This window comes from Vulpes lagopus, chromosome 6, assembly GCF_018345385.1.
Source record: "Vulpes lagopus strain Blue_001 chromosome 6, ASM1834538v1, whole genome shotgun sequence".
Lineage (NCBI taxonomy): Eukaryota > Metazoa > Chordata > Mammalia > Carnivora > Canidae > Vulpes > Vulpes lagopus.
The window spans coordinates 3,663,214-3,682,048 of NC_054829.1; the positions used below are offsets into that span (position 1 = coordinate 3,663,214).

The 18,835-nt window shown below is 60.9% G+C and overlaps 2 protein-coding genes across 2 annotated transcripts; one reads left to right on the forward strand and one right to left on the reverse strand.

Moving 5' to 3' along the window:
* Window positions 1-10,104: 10,104 nt before the first annotated feature.
* On the reverse strand, window positions 10,105-12,083 carry DIO3 (iodothyronine deiodinase 3). The gene has a single exon (XM_041759418.1). The coding sequence runs from the start codon at window positions 12,034-12,036 to the stop codon at window positions 11,122-11,124; it is 915 nt and encodes a 304-aa protein (XP_041615352.1). The 5' UTR covers window positions 12,037-12,083; the 3' UTR covers window positions 10,105-11,121.
* A 1,051-nt stretch (window positions 12,084-13,134) lies between these two features.
* Window positions 13,135-17,876, forward strand: LOC121493346. Its single transcript, XM_041759122.1, has 5 exons — window positions 13,135-13,709; window positions 14,053-14,147; window positions 14,548-14,886; window positions 15,932-16,049; window positions 17,746-17,876. The coding sequence occupies exons 1-5, from the start codon at window positions 13,535-13,537 to the stop codon at window positions 17,874-17,876; spliced, it is 858 nt and encodes a 285-aa protein (XP_041615056.1). The 5' UTR covers window positions 13,135-13,534.
* The last annotated feature ends 959 nt before the right edge of the window (window positions 17,877-18,835 follow it).

Here is an 18,835-nt window from a genome sequence, read left to right on the forward strand (position 1 = left end):
GGATTTGACCTCTCCTGGCACCTCATCCAAGGGGAATCACACAGCATTTACTCTTTTGTTAAAAAATATTTTATTTATTTATTCATGAGAGACACACAGAGAGAAGCAGAGATACAGGCAGAGGGAGAAGCGGGCTCCTTGTGGGGATCCCAATGTGGGACTCGGTCCCGGGACCCCGGGATCATGCCCTGAGCCCATGGCAGAAGCTCAACCACTGAGCCGCCCGGGTGCTCCACACAGGATTTATTCTATTGTGACTTCCTTATCTCCCTTCACATAAAGTCCTCATGATTCATCCATGGTGTAGCAAGTGTCAGAATTTTTGTTCTTTTTAAAGGCTGAGTAATAGTAGTCCACTGTATGGATCGACCACATTTTATTTATCCATGGGCACTTGGGTTGCTTCTACCTTTTTGGCTGCTATGAATAGTGCTGCTATGCACATGGGTCTTAAAATATGTAGTAAGACCCTCTTTTCTATTCTTTTGAGTAGATACCCAGAAGTAGAATTGGTGGATCAGATTTTACATAATTTGGGGGGGCACCCCACACTGTTTTCCACAGCACCTGCACCATTTTACATTCCCACCAGCAGCGCGGGAGGGCTCTAACTTCTGTGCATCCTCTCTACATCCAACACTTGTTATTTTCAGCTTTTTTTTTTTTTTGATAGTAGCCATCCTGATGGGTGTGAGGTGGTATCTCATTGTGGCATAAAGTACTCTTCTACATATTCTTCTAAAAGTTGTAACAGTTTGCATTCCAGTGCAAGTCTTTCTCCCACTGGCAATTTAGTCTTCTGTGTTGTGTGTGACAGGGATACAATTTCCTCCCCACTGGTGCTTGGGCTCACTGATTGCTGACACCCCTTCATTATATATGGTGTGCTGACTCGGGCATGAGTGTCTCTCTGGGTTCTCTGCTCGGTCCTGGGGTCTGTTTGTCTTTCCTGGGCCATTCTTTTGCTTTTTTATTAATACTTTGCAAATGACTCTGCTCCCCTACCCTGGCGGTGATGGGATGTTTTTTCCAAATGTAGCCCACTCCCTCTGTGTGACTTTGGCACATCTTCCATCGAATGGTGGGAGTCTGTGTCCCCTCCCCTCCAGCAGACGGACTTCTGTGACTACCTGGACAAACAGACTTTGCAGAGTGATGCTATATAACCTCCTAAGTCATAAGAGTGCCATGCATTTCTGCTTTACTCTCTTGGGATGCATGCTTTTGGAGCCCAGCTGATATAATACGAAACCCAGGTGACAAGGAGGGACCCCACATAGGTATTTCAGCCCCAGTTTCAGGAAGTTCCCAGTTGGCAGCTGGTCATTGTCACCAGAAATGTGAATAAGGAAGCTTTTGAGTTGTCCTGGCCTCAGCTCCCAACTGGCTGCAACCGCCTGAAAGACCCTGGGTGAGTCCACTGAGCAGAGCCCGCTCAGCCTTCAGAGCTGCGAGCGATGATGGGAATGCTATTGTTTCAAGCCACTAGGTGTTGGGGGTGACCCTATGGAAGACCCCATGGAAGATAGAGTAATAAATAGTGAGCATTTTTTGATGTTCAAAATTGATTTGTTGATTATTACCACCCAAAGCTGTTTATTATTGTTCTCTCCTAACCCGAGTGCGCCCTCCATCTGGGCAGGACTTTGCGGGTTCTGTTCCTGTGGAGCAGGAATCATGGCTCCTTTCAGGCCTGGAATAAATATTTGCCGAAGGAATGAATGGATGCACGTGTCCTCCAATTCTTTCTTCTCCAATAATTCATGCGGCCAATCCTGGTCCTTCTCTTTCACTTGGATCCTGGGAGAAGCTCCAGGACCCCTGCTGGGTTTACAGACAAATCTGGGAAGAATAGCAACATGCAAACTCTTGCACCCAATACTTTTCTGGAGGTGAACCTTCCCTGGGACCCCAGTGCGTTGCCTATAAGATGGAGCTGTGTGGTTTCCGGTTCCACACTGTCTGCGGAGGAGGCTGTCCCCACCCCAGGCTGCTGTGTGGGAACGAGTGCAAACACAGGTGGGGGTGGGTCGGAGAGGGCTTGAGTGCTTTCTCTCCGAAAGGGGTCGTGGGGATTCAAGAGTGCAGGCAGCCCCACAGCAGTGTGATCGGGTCCAGCATAGAGGGTAGGGGTAGGGGTGGGGGTGAGGGTGGGGGGCGGAAGCTCAGGCCCCAGAGGGCAGGGCTGTGGCCGGACAGGGCTGGAGCCCAGTTCCTTCCTTCAGGTGATCCAGTCACCGCTGTGGACAGCTACCCTGGAAGGAGGCTTATCCCCTCCCCTCTCTGCTTCCTGCCTCTCCCCAGGGCCTGCAGGGTAAAGCGTCAGCTCCACATAAGGCCTTCTAGCCTCACCTCTCATCCCTGCCTGCCCCCTCCTGGGCCCCATGGACTTGACTGCCGTTGCCCAAACCTGCCAGGATGTTCTCGCTGCCAAGACTCCACACACGTCATTCTTTCCACCCCTGAGGCTCTTCCCACCTGAGCTTCCAGTCCTCCATGATACACCTCTACCAGGAAGCCCACCCTCGGGTTACCTGCATTGGTGGTTTCTGTCTCTCCAATGAGCTCTGTTGCTCTGTTAGGATGGGACCCTTGTATGGATACAGGCCTGGTGGGCATCAGGGGCTCAGTGAGGTTCTGGAGAGTGAAGTCATGTATGTCTCATACACGCTCACACACTCACTTGCATGCAAACACACACCTGCACTGCATCTCATGAGCTGTGCTGTTCCTTGGCCTTTATACATGTACCTTCCTCTTCCTGGCACCTTCTTCTACCCTTCTCCCTGTGCCCTGCCTCTGCCTCTGGCCAAGCCTGCCTGTGCCAGCACAGTCCTAGGGCACTGTGGTGGTGAGCATCTTCACAGCCCCTGGCCCAGGCAAGCAAATGGCCATCAAGGGGTTGGCCACCCTATAAGCAGCCAAGTACAGTGGGAAGAGCCAAGGGCATGGCTTTGGAGGCCGGAGGGGTGTGTCCTGGGGACATTGGCTAACACCGCTGAGCTTCACTCTCCTCCCAGAGAACTGAGAGCAACCGTAGTGTGGCCCCCTCTGCTGATGGAAGGAGCTGACCCCACTCCCCAGACCCACAGCCGGTGTGTGCCTGAGTGTGTGAACGAGTGGGCTGCATGCAGGTGTGGACTGATGATCGGGGAGGCTTCCTGGGTGTGCATCCTGGGCCTCTGTCCAGTGCCCCTCACTTGAAGGAGCGCACACTTGATTTAATGCTCTCCTGTCACTGCCCTGGAATTCTGAATGATTTTTGTGTCTGCACTGTGTTTTGTAAGTGAAGTTGGACGGGGCACTGGAGGACGTGCGTGAGCGGAGGAGGTAGGGTGATGTGCGTGGCCCTGTTCTCTGCAGGTCTTCACACGTACCATCCGTGATGCCCCGCGAGCATGGATGTCAGTGAACCCGCAACACATGGAAGCTCCATGAGACTCAGAGCGATTCAAGGTCCCTGTGTGTGGGAGGTGTGAGCCCTGTGCCCCCAGAGGGGTGGCACAGTGGAAAGAGAAAGATGGGGCACCTCGTGGCCCCGTTTCTTGCCGTGCCTCCTTTCTCATCAGCAAACTGATGGCCGAGAGCGTTGGTAAAGTGTGCCCTGGCAAGAAGTGAGCTGAAATCAGATGAGTCAACTTTGTGTAGCATCTGCAGTGCTCGGGCAAGGATGAGGGGCACACATGAGCACAAGCCATGCGAGGCAAGCTGGAATGTCAGAGGTTCCACGTGCAGGCTCAGTGCTCTTTTACCTGCATTTAAAACAGGAGAGGCGAATGGTAAAACCCGTGCTACTGATTCGTGGTGGCTGATTTTAGGCGTCCACTTGGCTGGGCTATGGGGTCCCCCGATATTTGGTCACTCATTATTCTGGGCGTGTCTGTGAGGGTGTTTCTAGCTGAGATGAACGTTTGCATCAGTAGACTGCGTGGAGCAGATCGCCCTGCCCGGTGTGGGTGGGCCTCCTCTCATCAGTTGAGGGCCTGGATGGGACAAAAGGTTGAGGAAGGGAGAGTTTGATCTCTTGGTCCGACTGCCTCGGGGCTGGGCCATTGGTCTTCTGCCTTCAGACTCAGGCCTGGACCGGAACTGACCTTAACGGCTCTCCTGGGTCTCTGTCCGCCGATGGCAAATCCCAGACTTCTCAGCTCCCATAATCACGTGAACCGATTCCTTAAAGTAAGTCTCTCCCTATATCTTACTGGCTCTGTTTCTCTGGAGACCCCAGGCTAATACATAATTTAAAATGTTAATTTTTCTTTTTTTATAATGCCGTTAAAGAGGAAAGAAGCACCATGACAAGCGGAGGTTCCATGAAAGAAAGGCAAAAGCTTTATATTTTGTACCTTCAATGGCACTTTTGCCCTGATCTTGAACAAGGGGCCCTGCATTTTCATTTTGCTTTGGGCCCTGCAAATCATCAGCTGGCAGGGCTGGTGTCCCTTCCTCCTTGGCTCACCAGATGCAGTCTCCGGAGACTCTGGGGGCTTCTGTATGTCCCCAGGGGAACACAGAACAGAGGGTCTTAGAGACTTTGGCTTCATCTATTGCACACTTTGAGGCCCTTTGAGCTGTGAGGTCACCACGAACAGAACCTCAGAGAGGTTGTCCTATTGTCCACCTTTGCCCCCCACCCATACTTAGGATTGTCACATTTAAAACAAAGAAACCACCCAGAATGTCCAATTAAACTTGAATTTCAGATAAACAATGAATAATAATCATCATCTCACTAAGTATAAGTGCATCCCCGTGTACTATTTGGGACATACTTATATTAAAAAATTTGTTGTTTATCTACAATTCGAATTTAATGGGGTGTCTTGTGTTTTATTTCTTGTGTTTTATTCAGCAACCCTACCCCCCTTTTTCCCTCCCATTTGTCCCCCAATACTTTCACCTCCCACCCAGGGAACCTGGCTCAGAGCTTACCACCTCCAGCCAGATCCTCTATCTGCCCTGGCCTCCCTGTCTCCAGGTTCCTACTTGCCACAGCCACTGATTTTTGCTGTTTTTAGTTTTATTTTTCTGTCATAAGAGCAATACACATTCACTACAGAAAAATCAGAGGCTACAGACAAGCAACAAGAAGAAAGTAAGAAAACACTCATAATCCCACCCACACAAAGACAGCTACTGTGAATTCCTCGGGGTAGATTTTTCTAGAGCTGCCTGTGTGTGTGTCTTTGCAGATATTAAAAAAAGAGCACGCACAGTCACTGCCCAATTCAGACCCACTGTCCTATAAGCTGCATTTTCACGTAACTACAGAGGGAGGACCTGGTCCGGGTTGGGGACATCTCAAGTATCCTGACGCATTTTGGCCACTTGAATGATGTGGTGCAGCCTGGTGTTAACCCCCCCGGCACTGGGGTCACAGGGGCCTGTGGTCAGAGTCACTTTGTCGTCCACGCATGGCCCGTGTGTCAGTTTGCTGTAACAAAGTACCCCTCGTGGGGCCCGGGGGCTGGGGGCGCTGAAACAACAGAATATTTCCTCACAGGTCTGGAGGCTGCAAATTGGAGATGCTGGGTCAGTGGGGGGCTCTCTCTGGCATGCAGACGCCTGCTTTCTCTCTGTGTCCTCACTTGGCCATCCCCCTGTGCGCCTGGGTCCCAATCTCTTCTTTTAAGGACACCAATGTACTGGATCAAGGCCCGCCCCAATGACCTCATCCTAACCTAAGCTCTTGTAAGATCCTATCTCCAAATAAGGTCACATTCTGAGGTACTAGGGACTTCAGTGTGTGAACTTTGGAGGAGGACACAATTCAGCCCCTAACACCTTGGCCCAGCTGTCTCCGACCATGCCAAGCCTCAGTCTGTTCATCAGTGAAGTGGGGCTAATAATTTTATTTGTTTAAGAGGGATCTTAGGATGACCAAAATGAATAACCCTGGTGCAGCCCCTAGAGCAAACCCTCAGATTTCATTTCTTACTGTTCCACCCGTGGGTAGTGCCATGATTTGGGACATGACTTCTCCGCAGAGGGGTGTCTGCATGGCATAAGGCGGTACCCAGAGGATACCTCCCTCCCTCTGTGCCCAGTTAGTCTGACTGTCTCCTTGGGGTAGGTGCCCAGGGGACAGTTGCTGGGTCAAAGGCAGAGGGCAGCCTGACTCCTGCAAGTGCACAGGTCATGTCAGTCAGTGGCCACAGGGCGGTGTGCCCACCCACCCCCATCCCCAGGTGTCTGCTGCTCCTTCCCCTCCCCTCTGACTTTCCTGCTGTCCTGTTTGAGGTCCCCATCCCTGAGGCTCACCAGAGACCCCAAGCTGTCATCCCCAGGCTCCCCAGGTGGCCCCGACGCTCCTCATCACCCCTCTGCCTCCCCTGCACCTCTGCCCTGAGCCACACTGGGGGCTGTTTGATTTCCTAACACAACTTGGCCTTTTGGCCTTTTGCACCAGGGACGCCCTTCTCTCTGTGTCTTCCGAGACGAGGCACTTGTGCCTTCGAGGGGCAGGCGAGACCCTCTGTATGAGCTCTCTGAATGCCCTCCTCCCTCTCCCCACACCGTGTTGCCAAGCTCAAGCCCACAGCGGGCCTCAGGAACACTAACGACGAGGATGATGGTGATGGTAACAGTAGGAACACTGGGTGCCTGGGTGGTGCAGTCGGTGACGTGTCTGACTTCGTTTCGGCTCAGGTCATGAAATCGAGGCCCTGGAAGGACTCCGAGCTCAGCACAGAGTCTGCCTAACGTTCTGTCTCCCTCTCCCTCTGCCCCTCCCCCCAGGCTCTCTCTCACTCTCAAATAAATAAATACATCTTAAAAAAAAAAAAACCCATAAGAATAATGGCCGTCTCAGCCCCTCCTCCCCACTGATCCAGCCCTCCTGGAGGGCAGAGTTCCTCCCGAGGTGTGGGTGGGGGCCCAGGCATCCCACGCATCTGGCACAAGCTGGCCCGCAAGCACCGAGCTGCTTGGACTAGATGTATGGATGGGTAAAGGGTGTCGGGTAGGGACTGGCAGGAGAAAGGTGTGTGTGGGTGGTGGGGGCCGTCATCAAGTACTGTGCATCGTGATCCTGATTATGGAACCTATATCTGGGAATGTACTCACATACCATTGTCAGTAGGCGAAGTAGAGTCTGGAAGAAACACACCCCACAGTTCAGGAGGGTATCCCTGATAAATGGGAACTTTGTCGTGGCGGCTTGCAAACCTTTCCGAACATTTTTGATTCCTCCTTCAGGAGAAATACATTTCACATCAGCCAGCTTGTAAACACACACACACACGCACATTTACACACACACACACACACACCCCTGAAACAGAAGTTTCAGAAACTAGACTACCCTAGGTAAAATGTATGCTGGTGGTTACATTGTATTTATTTTCTCTCCTTTCTTAGAAAATGCTTGACTTAATCTGGTAAGTTGATTTCATGGCCCTCGGCTGGGTCCCGCCTGCTCTAAGTGAGGTCTGTATTTTTTTTTTTTCTGCTCTCCCTTCCTCTGTATTTAAAATTTAATACCGAGAATGGATTTATGTATTATCTTCGTATTTTTCACTTAAAAATGAAGAAGAGACAGCACTGGGAAGACACAAAACATTGAAATCAAGTAGACTTTCTGGAAGGCAGTTTAGCAAAATATGGCAAACCAGACATCTTTAAAGATGTGCATGTGTTTTGACCCAGCCATTTCCCTGTAAGGCTCGCTGCTGCGGTAAAGTGGTGCCGGGCGGTGTGCACACGTTGCTCACTGCGTTTCTGGGCAGTGAGCCTCACACCTGAAGCGCCCTGGAGCCACCCCTTGCTGTGCATTTGACGGTGTGGCAGCGGTGCCATTCCAGACTTCTTTACTGACCTGGAAGGAGGGTACCAGGAGTCAAAAATTAATGTCAGGCTACAAAAGGAGCATCCCGCTCTTGTTATTAAAGTGTGTATTTACAAATGTGGGGGACAGGGAGAGGCACGTTTGAAAAGCGCCCGCACCCTGAGGTTACCTTGGGTTGCTTTTATTTTCTCCGGACTCCTCTGAGTTTTCCTCGATGAGCACGCACTATTTTTATAAGAAGGAGAGATTTTTAAAGGAGGAGAGGGAAGAGAAGAAGATAAGAAAGGAAGGAACGAGGGAAAAGGAGGAGAGAAAAAGCAAAGATGAAGGGGAAGAAGGAGAGTGGGAGGGAGAAGGGAAAAGTGAAGTGGAGGGGGGGGTGCCCGAACCCCCTCCCGGGAGCCGCAGCGAGGCGGCCGCGTGGGCAGGGGCGGGAGCGGCAGGTCCGAGTTGCGGGCCCGGGAAGCCGGAGGAGGCCGGGTGGGGGGCGGGCTCCGCGGGGAGGGAGGTCGCCCAGGGGGTGCGGCTAGACCCCAGGCGGCGGGCCGGCGCGAGGGGCTGTGCGGTCCCGGGCCGCCCTCCGCTGCCTCCGGGCCACCGCATCCCCACCGCAGCCCAGGGCAGGCCCTCCTGGGAGCCCAGCCGCGTCCGTGCGGCTGGCTCCGGATTCTTCCCGGGGGGTTTTGGGGTGAGAAGCAGCGCGCGGGAGGAGGGGGAGGGGAGGAGATGCAGAAATACCATCTGTGCCAATTTTTTCTTAAAAGTTATTTTTTTCAATTTAAAGACTTTTGAAGCAAAAAAAAAAAAAAAAAAAAAAAATCCCAGCTCAGGGTGTCAGCTCCAAAAACTGAAAAGTTTTTGCAAAGGAGCAGCGTGGGGGCTGGGCGCGGCTTGGAGGCGGTGTCGGTGGAGCAGGGGCCTCTCTTCCGCCCGCCTGCTGCACCCCCTCACCTCTGCAGACCCCCTCCGCCCCTCCCCTCTCCTTCACGCGCGCGCCGCTCGCACTCGGGCGCTCACTAGCTAACACTCTCCTTGCATCCCGAGACCCGGACGGTGCTGGGTTCCCGGGGCCGGGGAAGTTCGGCTGCCCCGCTCCCCCCACTCCGGATCTGCAGACTCCCGCCCCAGCGCTCCCCCCACCCCACTGTTCCGCTCCAGGTGTCGCTAGCAGAGCGAGGTGGGGGCCGCGCTAATCCGTGCTCCCAGCGTCTCCCTCCCCCAGGGAGCAGCAGGGGACACAGCGAGGGCCGAGGTCGCGCGGGAGCGCCCGGCAGGGGCTGCGGGCGCCGAGCGGTGCCAAACGCCGAGGCCCCCCTTGCCACCAGCCCCCGTCCCCGCAACAGCCATCCCCCCCCTTTCCGGTCTCTCTCCGCGACTCCATCTCGCTCCCCTTCTCCACTTCCCAAGCCCCGAGCGCGTCGCGGATGGTGGTGGCGAGGTCTGGCTCCAACTTGGGGAAGCGGAGGAGGGGCGCGCGCGGGGGGGGGGGCGGTGTCCCGGGCAGGGGTCGCACCGCACCCCACCCCCGCCCCGCAGTAGGTGTTTCTCCTGGAGCGGTGGCGCTGCAAGCCCGCCCTCCCCTCCCCGTGTCCCCTCCCTCCGCCTTCGTACGCTGTGCTAGTCGCACCTCCCGCGGACCCCAGCAGCCAGGCGGGGATTGGAGAGTAGGGGGAGACGACTCTGCAGGTGCGGGAAGGGGGGGTGGGGAGGAGCGGGCTGCGGGAGGAGGGCTGGGGAGGAGCCGGGTGCGGAAGGGGGCCAGGGAGGAGCCAGGTGCGGGAAGGGGGCCAGGGAGGAGCCAGGTGCGGGAAGGGGGCTAGGGAGGAGCCAGGTGCGCTGAGGCGCCCGCGGTGGTCGGGAGCGCAGTCCTACCTGGTCCACAGCCCCCCTTCACCTCCACCCCGCCCCCTCCCCCGCACCATCGGACGCTCGGGGAAGTTAGACGGGCGGCTGCAGGGGCAGCTGTAATTGTGCGTGAGCGCAAGCGCGCGCGGCGACTAGTAAGGACCCCCTTGCCTCTCCCGCCTCCTTCCAGGACCCCGCCCGGCTCCGCTTCTCGGTTTTTCCTCCCAATCCCACATTCCCCACCGTGGGTGTGTGCGTGCATGTGTACCCCCTTGGGCACCGTCACGCACCCCTTTACGTGTGCTTTGCCCTCCTGCGCCCCTGCCAGCGTCGGCTCCTCGCAGCCACCCTTCCCCCCAGGGTCACTATGGGGACGCGAGGCAGAGATTTGTGTTTAATTCCTGCCGCTATTCAGAGGAAAGAAAAAAAAATAAAGGGACCAAAGGCAACCCGAAAGCAGTTTACTTCAAGCTTTTATTATTGTAGCGTAGAAGAAGTTTATATACAGGGAGTATTTCCAGCAAAACGCTCAAAAATGGCCTTGGAATCAGGGGCCTCCCACCTCCTGGCCCCACAGTCGGCAGCTCGCTCGGGGTCTCCAGGCTCTCCCCTGATCTCTCCTTCTCCCGGACTCCTCCACCCACACCCCGTTTCCGTTTCCCAGGAGCCCCAGCCTCTTCCTTCTCCCTGGGGCGCTGCGAACCTCGCCAGCGCCTCTCAAGCCGGCTTCCTCTGGTCCCGAAACAGTACCCCAACCCCCCGCTTCCACCCCTTGATGGTGGTTTCCTCACGGAAACCCAGAATACTTTCCCCCTCTCGTTTTAGGCGCTGCTGCAAGCCCCCCTGCAACTCAGAACCAGCTCGTGGTCAAGACCAGTTAGAGGCGGCTCGTCATCAGCAGTGGGGCTCGCCAGCACCCAAAATAAGGGGGGGAGGGAACAACCCTGCCCACCCTTCCCCATCCCAAGCCCCCACCCCCAACTCAGGGACAAGAAATAGACACAAAAGCAGCAGGGCATCCCCTCCCTGCAAACGACAGGTGTGGGTGCCAGGCAACTAGGGCCAGCCGCTGGCGCTGCTGGAACCCCGCTGCGCTCAGGGTGCGCATGGCCTGTCTCTAGGCGAGGGGCCCCTCTGCGCCCCGGCTGAAGGCACGCTGGCTCTTCTCTCTGGGGGGGGGGGCATGAGAGAGGCAAGGGGCCTCTGCGGGGACAAGTGTGGGGGCGGGGGAGGACCCAGGCGAGGGTGGCCTCGCGTTCAGAAGGGGATTTCCAGCCCGCCAGGCAGGTACAGGTGAGGGGCAGTCACAGCCACAGAGTCCGGGGAATTTTCAGGTAGCTTGGCTGGGGGCGCAGACCCAGCCATCCCTGGCTCAGCACAGCTGTGTCACGGGGCCCTCGGCAAATCTGACTCGTTTGGGGCATTTGCACGTGGGCTTCGAAGGCTCGAAGGCATCGCCCGCCAAGTTCGGTCAACTGTCCAATGATTGTTTACACCCGCCGCGGCTGCGCGCCGTGCAGCTGCTCATCATAGCGCTCCAGCCAGGTGCGCAGCTCAGACACCTGGTAGCCGTCGGGGCCGCGGCCGCCCTGGTACATGACGGTGCCGTTCTGGATTACATAGAGGCGCTCGAAGTAGGCCCCGTAGGCCGAGCTGCTGGAGTTGGCCATGGTGTCGAGGACGAGAGAGCAGCTGGGCGCACCTTGCTGCAGTACCTGAGCCGCGCTGACCCGGTCCTCCAGGCTTCGGTGCTGCGGGATGCTGTAGGGGGAATCTGTGGTGACCCAGCCGTCCGAGGGGTGTGCCTCCTCGATGTAGATGATGAGGAAGTCGACGTCGCGCTGGTACTTGGTGACCAGGCGGTGGAAGGCGCTCATGCGCGCCATGAACGGTGGTCAGGTGCAGCTGCCGAAGTTGAGGACCAGCGGGCGGGTTCCTCTCGCGTAGTCAAGGATGTGCTGGTTCTGGAAGCCGTTGGGCAGGACCACCTCGGAGTTGGGTGCCGGCCCGCCCTCGTGCGCCTGCTTGAAGAAATCCAGCTTCTGGCCGTGCCACACGGCCTTCAGCGACGCCAGGGTGCACAGGCGGTTGTCGTCGGACACGCAGACGGGCGGGTCGTCGGGGGGCAGCTCCTCGCCGTCGCTGTCGAGCTCCACGGCCGGTTCGGGCTGGCGGCGGCGGCGGCGGCCCAGGAAATGCTTGCGGATGCACAGGAAGTCGAGAAGCCAGAGCATGAAGGCCGTGCCGAGGAAGCGCGGGAAGAGCACGAGGCACGAGGCCGTCTGGGCGCAGAGCCGCAGGGAGTGAAGCAGCAGGGAGCGGAGCATGGTGGCTGCAGCCCCCGGAGCCCCCGGGGGCCCGCGACCGTCCCCCACCGCCAGCCGCGGGGCGGCCTGGCGCGGCATCTGCGCTTCGGCCGTGCGGGGAGCTCGCTTTATACCCGAGGCTTCAATTGGCGGGAGACTCCACCTCCGGCCCGGGCCCGCCCCCTTGCAACTTGAGCCCGGAGGGATCGCCCGGCGGCGCGGCCAATGCCTCGGAAATCGGGGGCCGGGGCCGGGGCCGGGGGCGGGGCGGCCGGGCCGGGGGCGGGGCGGGGCGGGGCCGGGCCGCGGAGCCCGCGCTCGGGGGCGGGGGGCGCGGGGCGCGGGGCGCGGGGCGCGGGGCGCGGGGCCGCCCAGGACGGCGAGCCGCACCGGGCACCCGGCGTCCGCCCGGGAGATCCCGCGGCTCCCGCCCGCGCCAGCGCAGCGCGCGGCCTCGCTCCTGGCCGCCCGCCGCCGGGGAGATCCCGCGCCCCCCTCGCCGCGCACCTGAGCCGAGCTCCCCGGCGGCCGCCGCGCCGCGCCGGAGCTCCGGTTCGCTTCCCGCGCGCCGCCGCCAACGCCGCCCCCGCGCTGCTGCTCGTGCGGGGCCGCTGCCCAGGTGCCGCCGCGTCGCCGGCCCCGACCCCCGCCCCGCCGGGCCCGCGGGCCCGCCAGGAGGCAACTTTGGGCCCCCGCCGCCTCCCCGCTCGCCCGCGGGCGCCGCTCGCCTCCCGGAGCCCGCCCGCCTCCCGCGCGCGCTCACACTCGCGCCTCGCACACGGCCGCCCCCCGCAGCGCCCCGCCACGCGCACCGCGCCCCGCGCCCCCCGCCGCCGCCCGCGCCCGCCGCGCGCCGTCCCGGCCGCGCCCGCCCCGTCCCATCGCGTCCCGCTCGCGCGGCTGCCCGCGGGTCAGGGCCTCCGGGGCGCGCGGGCGGGGAGGCGGCGGGGCGCGGAGGGCAGGGCCCGCGGGCCGGGGAGCGCCGGGGCCGGGGCCGGAGCGCCGGGGCACGCCGCGCCCTGCCTGCGCCCCGGGCGGCCCGCGAGCGCGGCGGGCGCGGGGCGCGGGGCGGCGGGCGCGGGGCGCGGGGCGGCGGGCGCGGGGCGGCGGCGGCCCCGGCCCCGGCGGCTCTCCCACTAGGGGTAGCTGTTGCCTGAACGCCGAAGCGCTCCCCTCCCGCCGCTCGCCTCGCCCGGCGCAGCCCCGGCCGCCGGGCGCACCCGTCCCGAGCGTCCCCGGACGTTGCTCTCTGCCCCGGGAACGTCGAGACTGGAGCGCCCGGGCTGAGCCACCTTCGCCGACCCCGCGCGCGGCGGCGCGACTCACCGCGGAGGCGCCCGGACGCGTCAAGTGCGTACTTTCCCCCAGGGCGTGTGTGCAGGCTGTAGGGGTGCGGGGCGACTCCCCAACTCCGTGGGGCCCCGGTCGGCCCCGCCGCCGACGCAGGGACCCCCGATGCCTCGCTGCGCCCGGGCGCGGGGCCGGAGACGCGGGGACCTGCCCTGCCCTGCCCTGGGGTCCCCGGCGCCGGCGCGGGCTCCGCTGCGCCTTGGCCCCCCTGGCGCGGCGGGGCGAGGCCTGGGCGCGGGGGCAGGCGATGTGCGCACGGTCAGGGGCCTCGAGCCTCCCGACACGGCCTCGCAGTAACGGGGACCTCTCCCGGGCGCCGGCGGCGGGGTCCCGGGGCTGCCGCCGCCCGCGCCCCGTGCGCCCCGGGCCCGGCCGCCGAACTTCTTCCCGGGACGGAGACCGCGCTCGCGCCCTGGGCCGAGGTGGGAGCCCGCGGGGCTGCGTAGGGCGAGGGCGAACCGCTCCCGGCGGCGGCGGCGGCTTAGGGGAGGGAGGTCCCGAGAGGTCAGCTGCACGGCAGGCAGCGCCCCGACCCCCAGGACCCAGCGGGACCCGGTGGGCGCGGGGGTGGGCGCCCCCTCCCGCCTTGGGCCGAGGTCCTCCGCTCCAGTTTTCAAGGCCCTGGCGGGACCCTGTGCCCCAGAAGCTGCCGCTGGACCTGTAGCTCGGGTAGGTCAAGACCCAGAGTGGAAGGGGGGGGCACTTGAATGCAGCCCCCCCCCACCCACTCTCTCAGCCTGGCGATGTCTCTGCTGTCTGGAGCAGGGATGTTGGGGCTGCGCAGCCCAGGAACCCCCTCCCTGGAGGAGAGCCAGCCTGGCCCCAGCTCCTCTCCCCCTGCCGGGGTAGGGGTCCTTCAGGTGGGTTAGAGAATGCCTCCCAAGCCAAACCTGGCTGGGTGTGTGTGTGGGGGTGTGGGGGGCGAGTCCCATTTGCTGCCCCCTCTTCCCCAGGGCACCTCTGAGTTAGCACATTGTTTCTTTCCTTTGCCTACTCCACACTTTGGAGGAGGGGGGCTGTAGGAAGAGAAGCCTCCTGCTTGGCAAGTCTCTAAGAGGAGATTTGGGGGGTGGGTTGCCCCTCCGGGGCAGGGACAAGGGGAATGCCAACTTTTGTCGGAGAAACTTTCAAGCCCTGATTCCTTGGTTTCTGGGGGCTGCTGGTCTAGGCCCTGTGCCCTGCCCCCGTCTGCACAGAGGCTGGGATAGGGCCATCCTATCCATATTATGGGAAGGCAGCCCTCCCCCTTCCCATATTCAGTTTCAGAAAGTGAAAAAGCCACTTTGGGGCTGGGAGAGCCTTTTCTGCTGCTTGGGACCCGGTGGTGGTGCTGGTGGATGTGCGGAAGAAGTGGTCGGGGGTATGTATAAGACTGGTCCTTCTGGCCCCCTCTGCCAGCTGGCGCTCCCAGCCCCCCTGACCCTGCACTCCCTCGAACCCCAGGGAGGCTCAGGAGAAAGGGCACTTATTCCTAGGACTGTCACTGCTCTGGGGACTCTGCTTGATTCCTGGGCAGACAAGCTACACTCCATACCTGAGGGTTCCAGAACACTGGACAGGGTGCTCAGGCCCATCTGGCTCCCACAGCCCCCTGTGCAGGTGAGGACAGACCCAAGGTCCAGGGCTTTGGAAGCCAGGCCCAGGCTTGGCAACTTTTACTCCATCCCCCTCTTCTCCTTCTGCTGAATCCTCTTCGCCTCCCCAAGAGCTCCTGCTCCACCTTCCTTCCTTCTCCACAGGGCACAGGATCAGCTCACCCTGGCCCTGGCCCTGCCTACCAGCTGCTCATCTTGTCCCGACCTGTCCCGGGGGTCAGCAGTGAGAGTCTCCGTCCAAGGCCCCGAGGTCTGGCCCCAGTGGGCCTGGCAGGCTGTGCGCTGGGGTCACCAGAGTTGGGACTGGGGCCGTTCCCCCAAGCCTCGGGGTCTGGCTCGGCCTGCCCCCCTTCCTGCCTGCCCTCTCAGGGCTCCAGCAGGGGGCGGGCGGGGGAAAGAAAAGGAAGGACAAGTTGAACTGGGTCCATCTGGTGTCCAGGAGCCACTTGAAAGGGGGTGGGGGGGAGGGGACAGGCGATGAGAGCTTGGCTCTGCCAAGGAGGGTTGGGTGGCTTTCTTGCTTCCCAGGCCATTCTCACGGGGCTGTCTCCCAGGGGGCAAGGGAGGGCTGGGGAGGGGGGTTGCCCAGGCTCTGACCACCCCCCACCCCAGTGCCTTGTGTGAGGCTCAATGGGCGGGTGGGCACAGCCTCTGCTTTCCTCCTGGTGAGCAACTGCCAGTGACCAGGGAGATGGGTGCTGAGACTTCCACGGGGCAGGCTGGGCCACCTGCAGGAGCGCCTCCTGAGCCCCCGGAGGAGGTGGGCCAGCCTGCACACCTGGCCAGAGGTGTCAGAGAGCCAGGCCCGCGTTCTGACTGAGCAGGGTCTCAGCCTCCTTGGTCACTGACCCTCTGTTTCCCCTTCCACGGGCCTCCGGGCAAGCCCACGCGCTGCCAGCCTCTGAGCCTCCACTCACGCTCCCTTCCTCCTCCTTCTCCACCCCTTCACCTCTGCCGGGGCTCAGCCTGCCTCACCCCCGAGGGAGCTAGGACTTTCCCCGTCCTCCCTGCCCCCTGTGTCCTCCACCCTGGGCCTTCCCCCCTTGCAGGGCTCAGGGGGGCTGTGCTTCACCCCCATCCTGCTGCCCCCACGTTGGCTCGGCTGGGATCCTTTGCAGCCACCTGTTCCCGGCACCCAGGAGAAGCCAATAAACCTTTGTGAAACGAGTGAGTGGTGTGGTGTGGACTTACTGGAAACTTGTTTCTGGAGAATTTCAAGGTATTTCGTTCTGCCCTTTTGCCTACTGGCAGCAGTGAGCAAGGTAGGGCATGTGGGCAGTCAGCGCCCAGTGCGGCCTTACGGGACCTGCGGCAGAGAGCACGGTCCCTGGGAAGTCCCCGTGGGCGTGGGGTCTAAGGCGTCCTCCATCCCCCGGCCACTGGGCCAATCCGTTTCCCTTGCTGGGATGAGCAGGCCTCCCACGGGTACCTGGGCCTCCCATCACTGGGCTCACACATGTCACGTGCTTCAAGAATGACTTCTCAAACTTCTCCCACCTCTCCGGACTCCAGCGTGGCCGGGCCTGCCGGGTGGACTCCCTGCGGGGGAGAAGTGGCCGAGGAGGGCTCACTGGTCTGGTCTTGGGGGAGTCCTTACGACAGCAGGTCTCCGAGCCTCCTCACACGGCAGGCCCCGGCTGGCACCCTCCGGGGAGCTCGAGGTAGGAATGGGGAGTTGGTGGGCTTCCCCGGGGGGTGGGCAGGTTGGGAGCCAGGCCAGGAGAGCTTGTCAGAGCCCCAGGGCCTGGATGGAGCAGGGGTTCGGGTGGCATTCCAGGGCTAGAGGCCCGGAGCTCCCGGCCAAGGGGAAAGCCCAGGAGGTGATGGCCAGGCCACCTACGGTATGACGGGGGCATGTTCCGTCCCTCCCTCGGGCCTCATCGGCACCGCAAGGGGATTGGGTGGCTACTTTCCAATGCTTTCCCTGTGCTGTCCTTCCAGAGGGCCAGAAGGTTCTAGGAGGTTTTATAGGACCTGCCCTGCCCCTGCATGCTGCTTTAGGGCTGGTGAGACCCCCACTGGAGGATGGAAGGCATCTCTGGCCTTGTGGCCCTGTTACTTGGTCCTAGCTTTTCTTTCGTCCGCCCTGCTCCTGCCACGGCCCTGGGCCCTCACATTTTGGTGCTCCCGACCCTCAAACCCTGGGCACCAGTGTGCCCGCCACGAGCGCAGACGCAACCGAGCATCCACAGTGCTCCCTGGTGTGCGGCCAGGCCCCTCCAGAAGGGGAGCCGGCACCAGCCAGAGGTCCTGTATGGGTGCCTGGGGACCTCCTGGGGCCAGCGGGGTGCTGGGCCACTTGCGTGACGGGCCACCCCTCCCCTGAACCCTCACTGTACAGGGCCGCCTTTGAGTCTGTCTGCTGGGTCCGTTTCTTACCCTCCCTGGAAACAGGTGGGGTACAACCAGCCAGCAGAGAGACACCCCAAGTCCGTTAGCTTCTCTGAGCCCCAGTTTTCTCAGCTGAGAGGTGAGCCTGATGTCATGAATGTGTCATGTGTGCAGGGCAATGCCAGGTGTGTGAGCACGTGTGAGTGTGTGTGTCCGCTTATTCTCAGCCTCGATCCACGGTGCATTTCAAGCCTCTTGTGGGAAGCCACGGAGTACCAGGTTCCCACCCGTGAGAGGAGAGGGTGAAAGTAAGAGGTGGGTTCTGCTTCCCGCCTCAACGTCCGCCACCCGGGCCTTGGACCTGTTGCAGATCTCACGCAGGCCTCGAACCTGAGTGGTTGTGATTCCTAATGTCCAGGAGTTAAAAATGGGCATCCGGCTGTGCCGGGCCCGAGGTGGGCTAGCCTTAGTCTCCGAGTCCTGGGGATCATCCCGGAGGACCCCCTCCCGCAGGGGTGTGTGTCAGTCACAGGGGAGGAGGCCGTGGCTCGAGAGCTGGAAGACAAAGGGGGCCCTGGGGGGTGTTGCCAGAGCTCCAGTGATGCCATGGACGGTGTGCCCGCCGGTGACGCCTCGCCGCAGCCCCGGGCTGTTTTAGGCTGAGAGCGGCCTCCTGAACCCTCTGTTCCTTTGGGACCCCCACCCTGAAGCCCTGGCCCGTGCCAGGCTCCCACGGTGGCCCTGGACACACAGGGTGAGTCGTCCAGGAGCCCCCCAGCCTGGCCGAGGCCCTGGGAGGGGAGGGCTCGCTCAGGGAGGGGCGCTCTGGGCCTCCCTCCACACGCGGGCACCCACGGCTCCTCATCACCCATAGGACCTTCTGGTGCCGGTGAAGGACACACAAGGCAGGAAAGGCTATGTCCCCCCGCTCTGTGTGCACAGCCCCTCTGCCACAGCCGAGCTGTGCGATCTCGGGCAAGTCGCCCCAACTCTCTGCGCCTCCGTCTCGGTGATCTGTGACATGGGCAGACCTTTCAGCCCTGGCTCGCCGAGGAGTGATCACGAGAAAGGTTTGGGGGTGCGTACACAGCCCAGTGCATGGGGACGCTGTGCAGCCAGCCCCGAGCCGCACCACGTGCCAGGCCCTGGGCGCTGGTGTTACAGTCGCTCCCCGGGGCACTTCAGGAGCTTGTGTCGAGGTGCCCACCAGCTTGGTCTCCTCCTTCCACACGAAGGGTCCTGCTGGAACGAACGAGGCCTGGACACAGCCAGGTCATTAAGTTGGGGGTTTCCTCCTCACAGAAGCCCCTCTCTGTGAAGCCATTTGGGCCCGGGACACACCTCCCTGTCCCCAGTAATTGTGTTTCCATAGGGCCCTTTAGGTTTGCACGGGGCCGAATCAGTTCCAACTCACTTGAGCTAAGAAGGAATTCACTGGCTCTAGACACTGACAACAGTCCAGGAGAAGCCACGCCTTCAGGCACAGCTGTGTCCAGGTGCTCAACAGCTGCTGCCAGGGCGCCGCTCCCCCACCCCGGCTGTCGGCTTCGGTCTCTGGTGCTTCTCGGTCAGGGGGATTTTGCTGGCTCTCAGGCGGCCCGCAGGGCTGGAGAAGCAGCAGC

Bases quoted from the DNA above. Each gene is read 5' to 3' on its own strand.
- LOC121493346 (XM_041759122.1), top strand. From the start codon at position 13,535: ATGTGCGCACGGTCAGGGGCCTCGAGCCTCCCGACACGGCCTCGCAGT. The intron at 14,148-14,547 runs GTGGGTTAGAGA...TCCCATATTCAG, and splicing joins CCGGGGTAGGGGTCCTTCAG to TTTCAGAAAGTGAAAAAGCC. The intron at 16,050-17,745 runs GTGAGTGGTGTG...TGTCAGTCACAG, and splicing joins AATAAACCTTTGTGAAACGA to GGGAGGAGGCCGTGGCTCGA.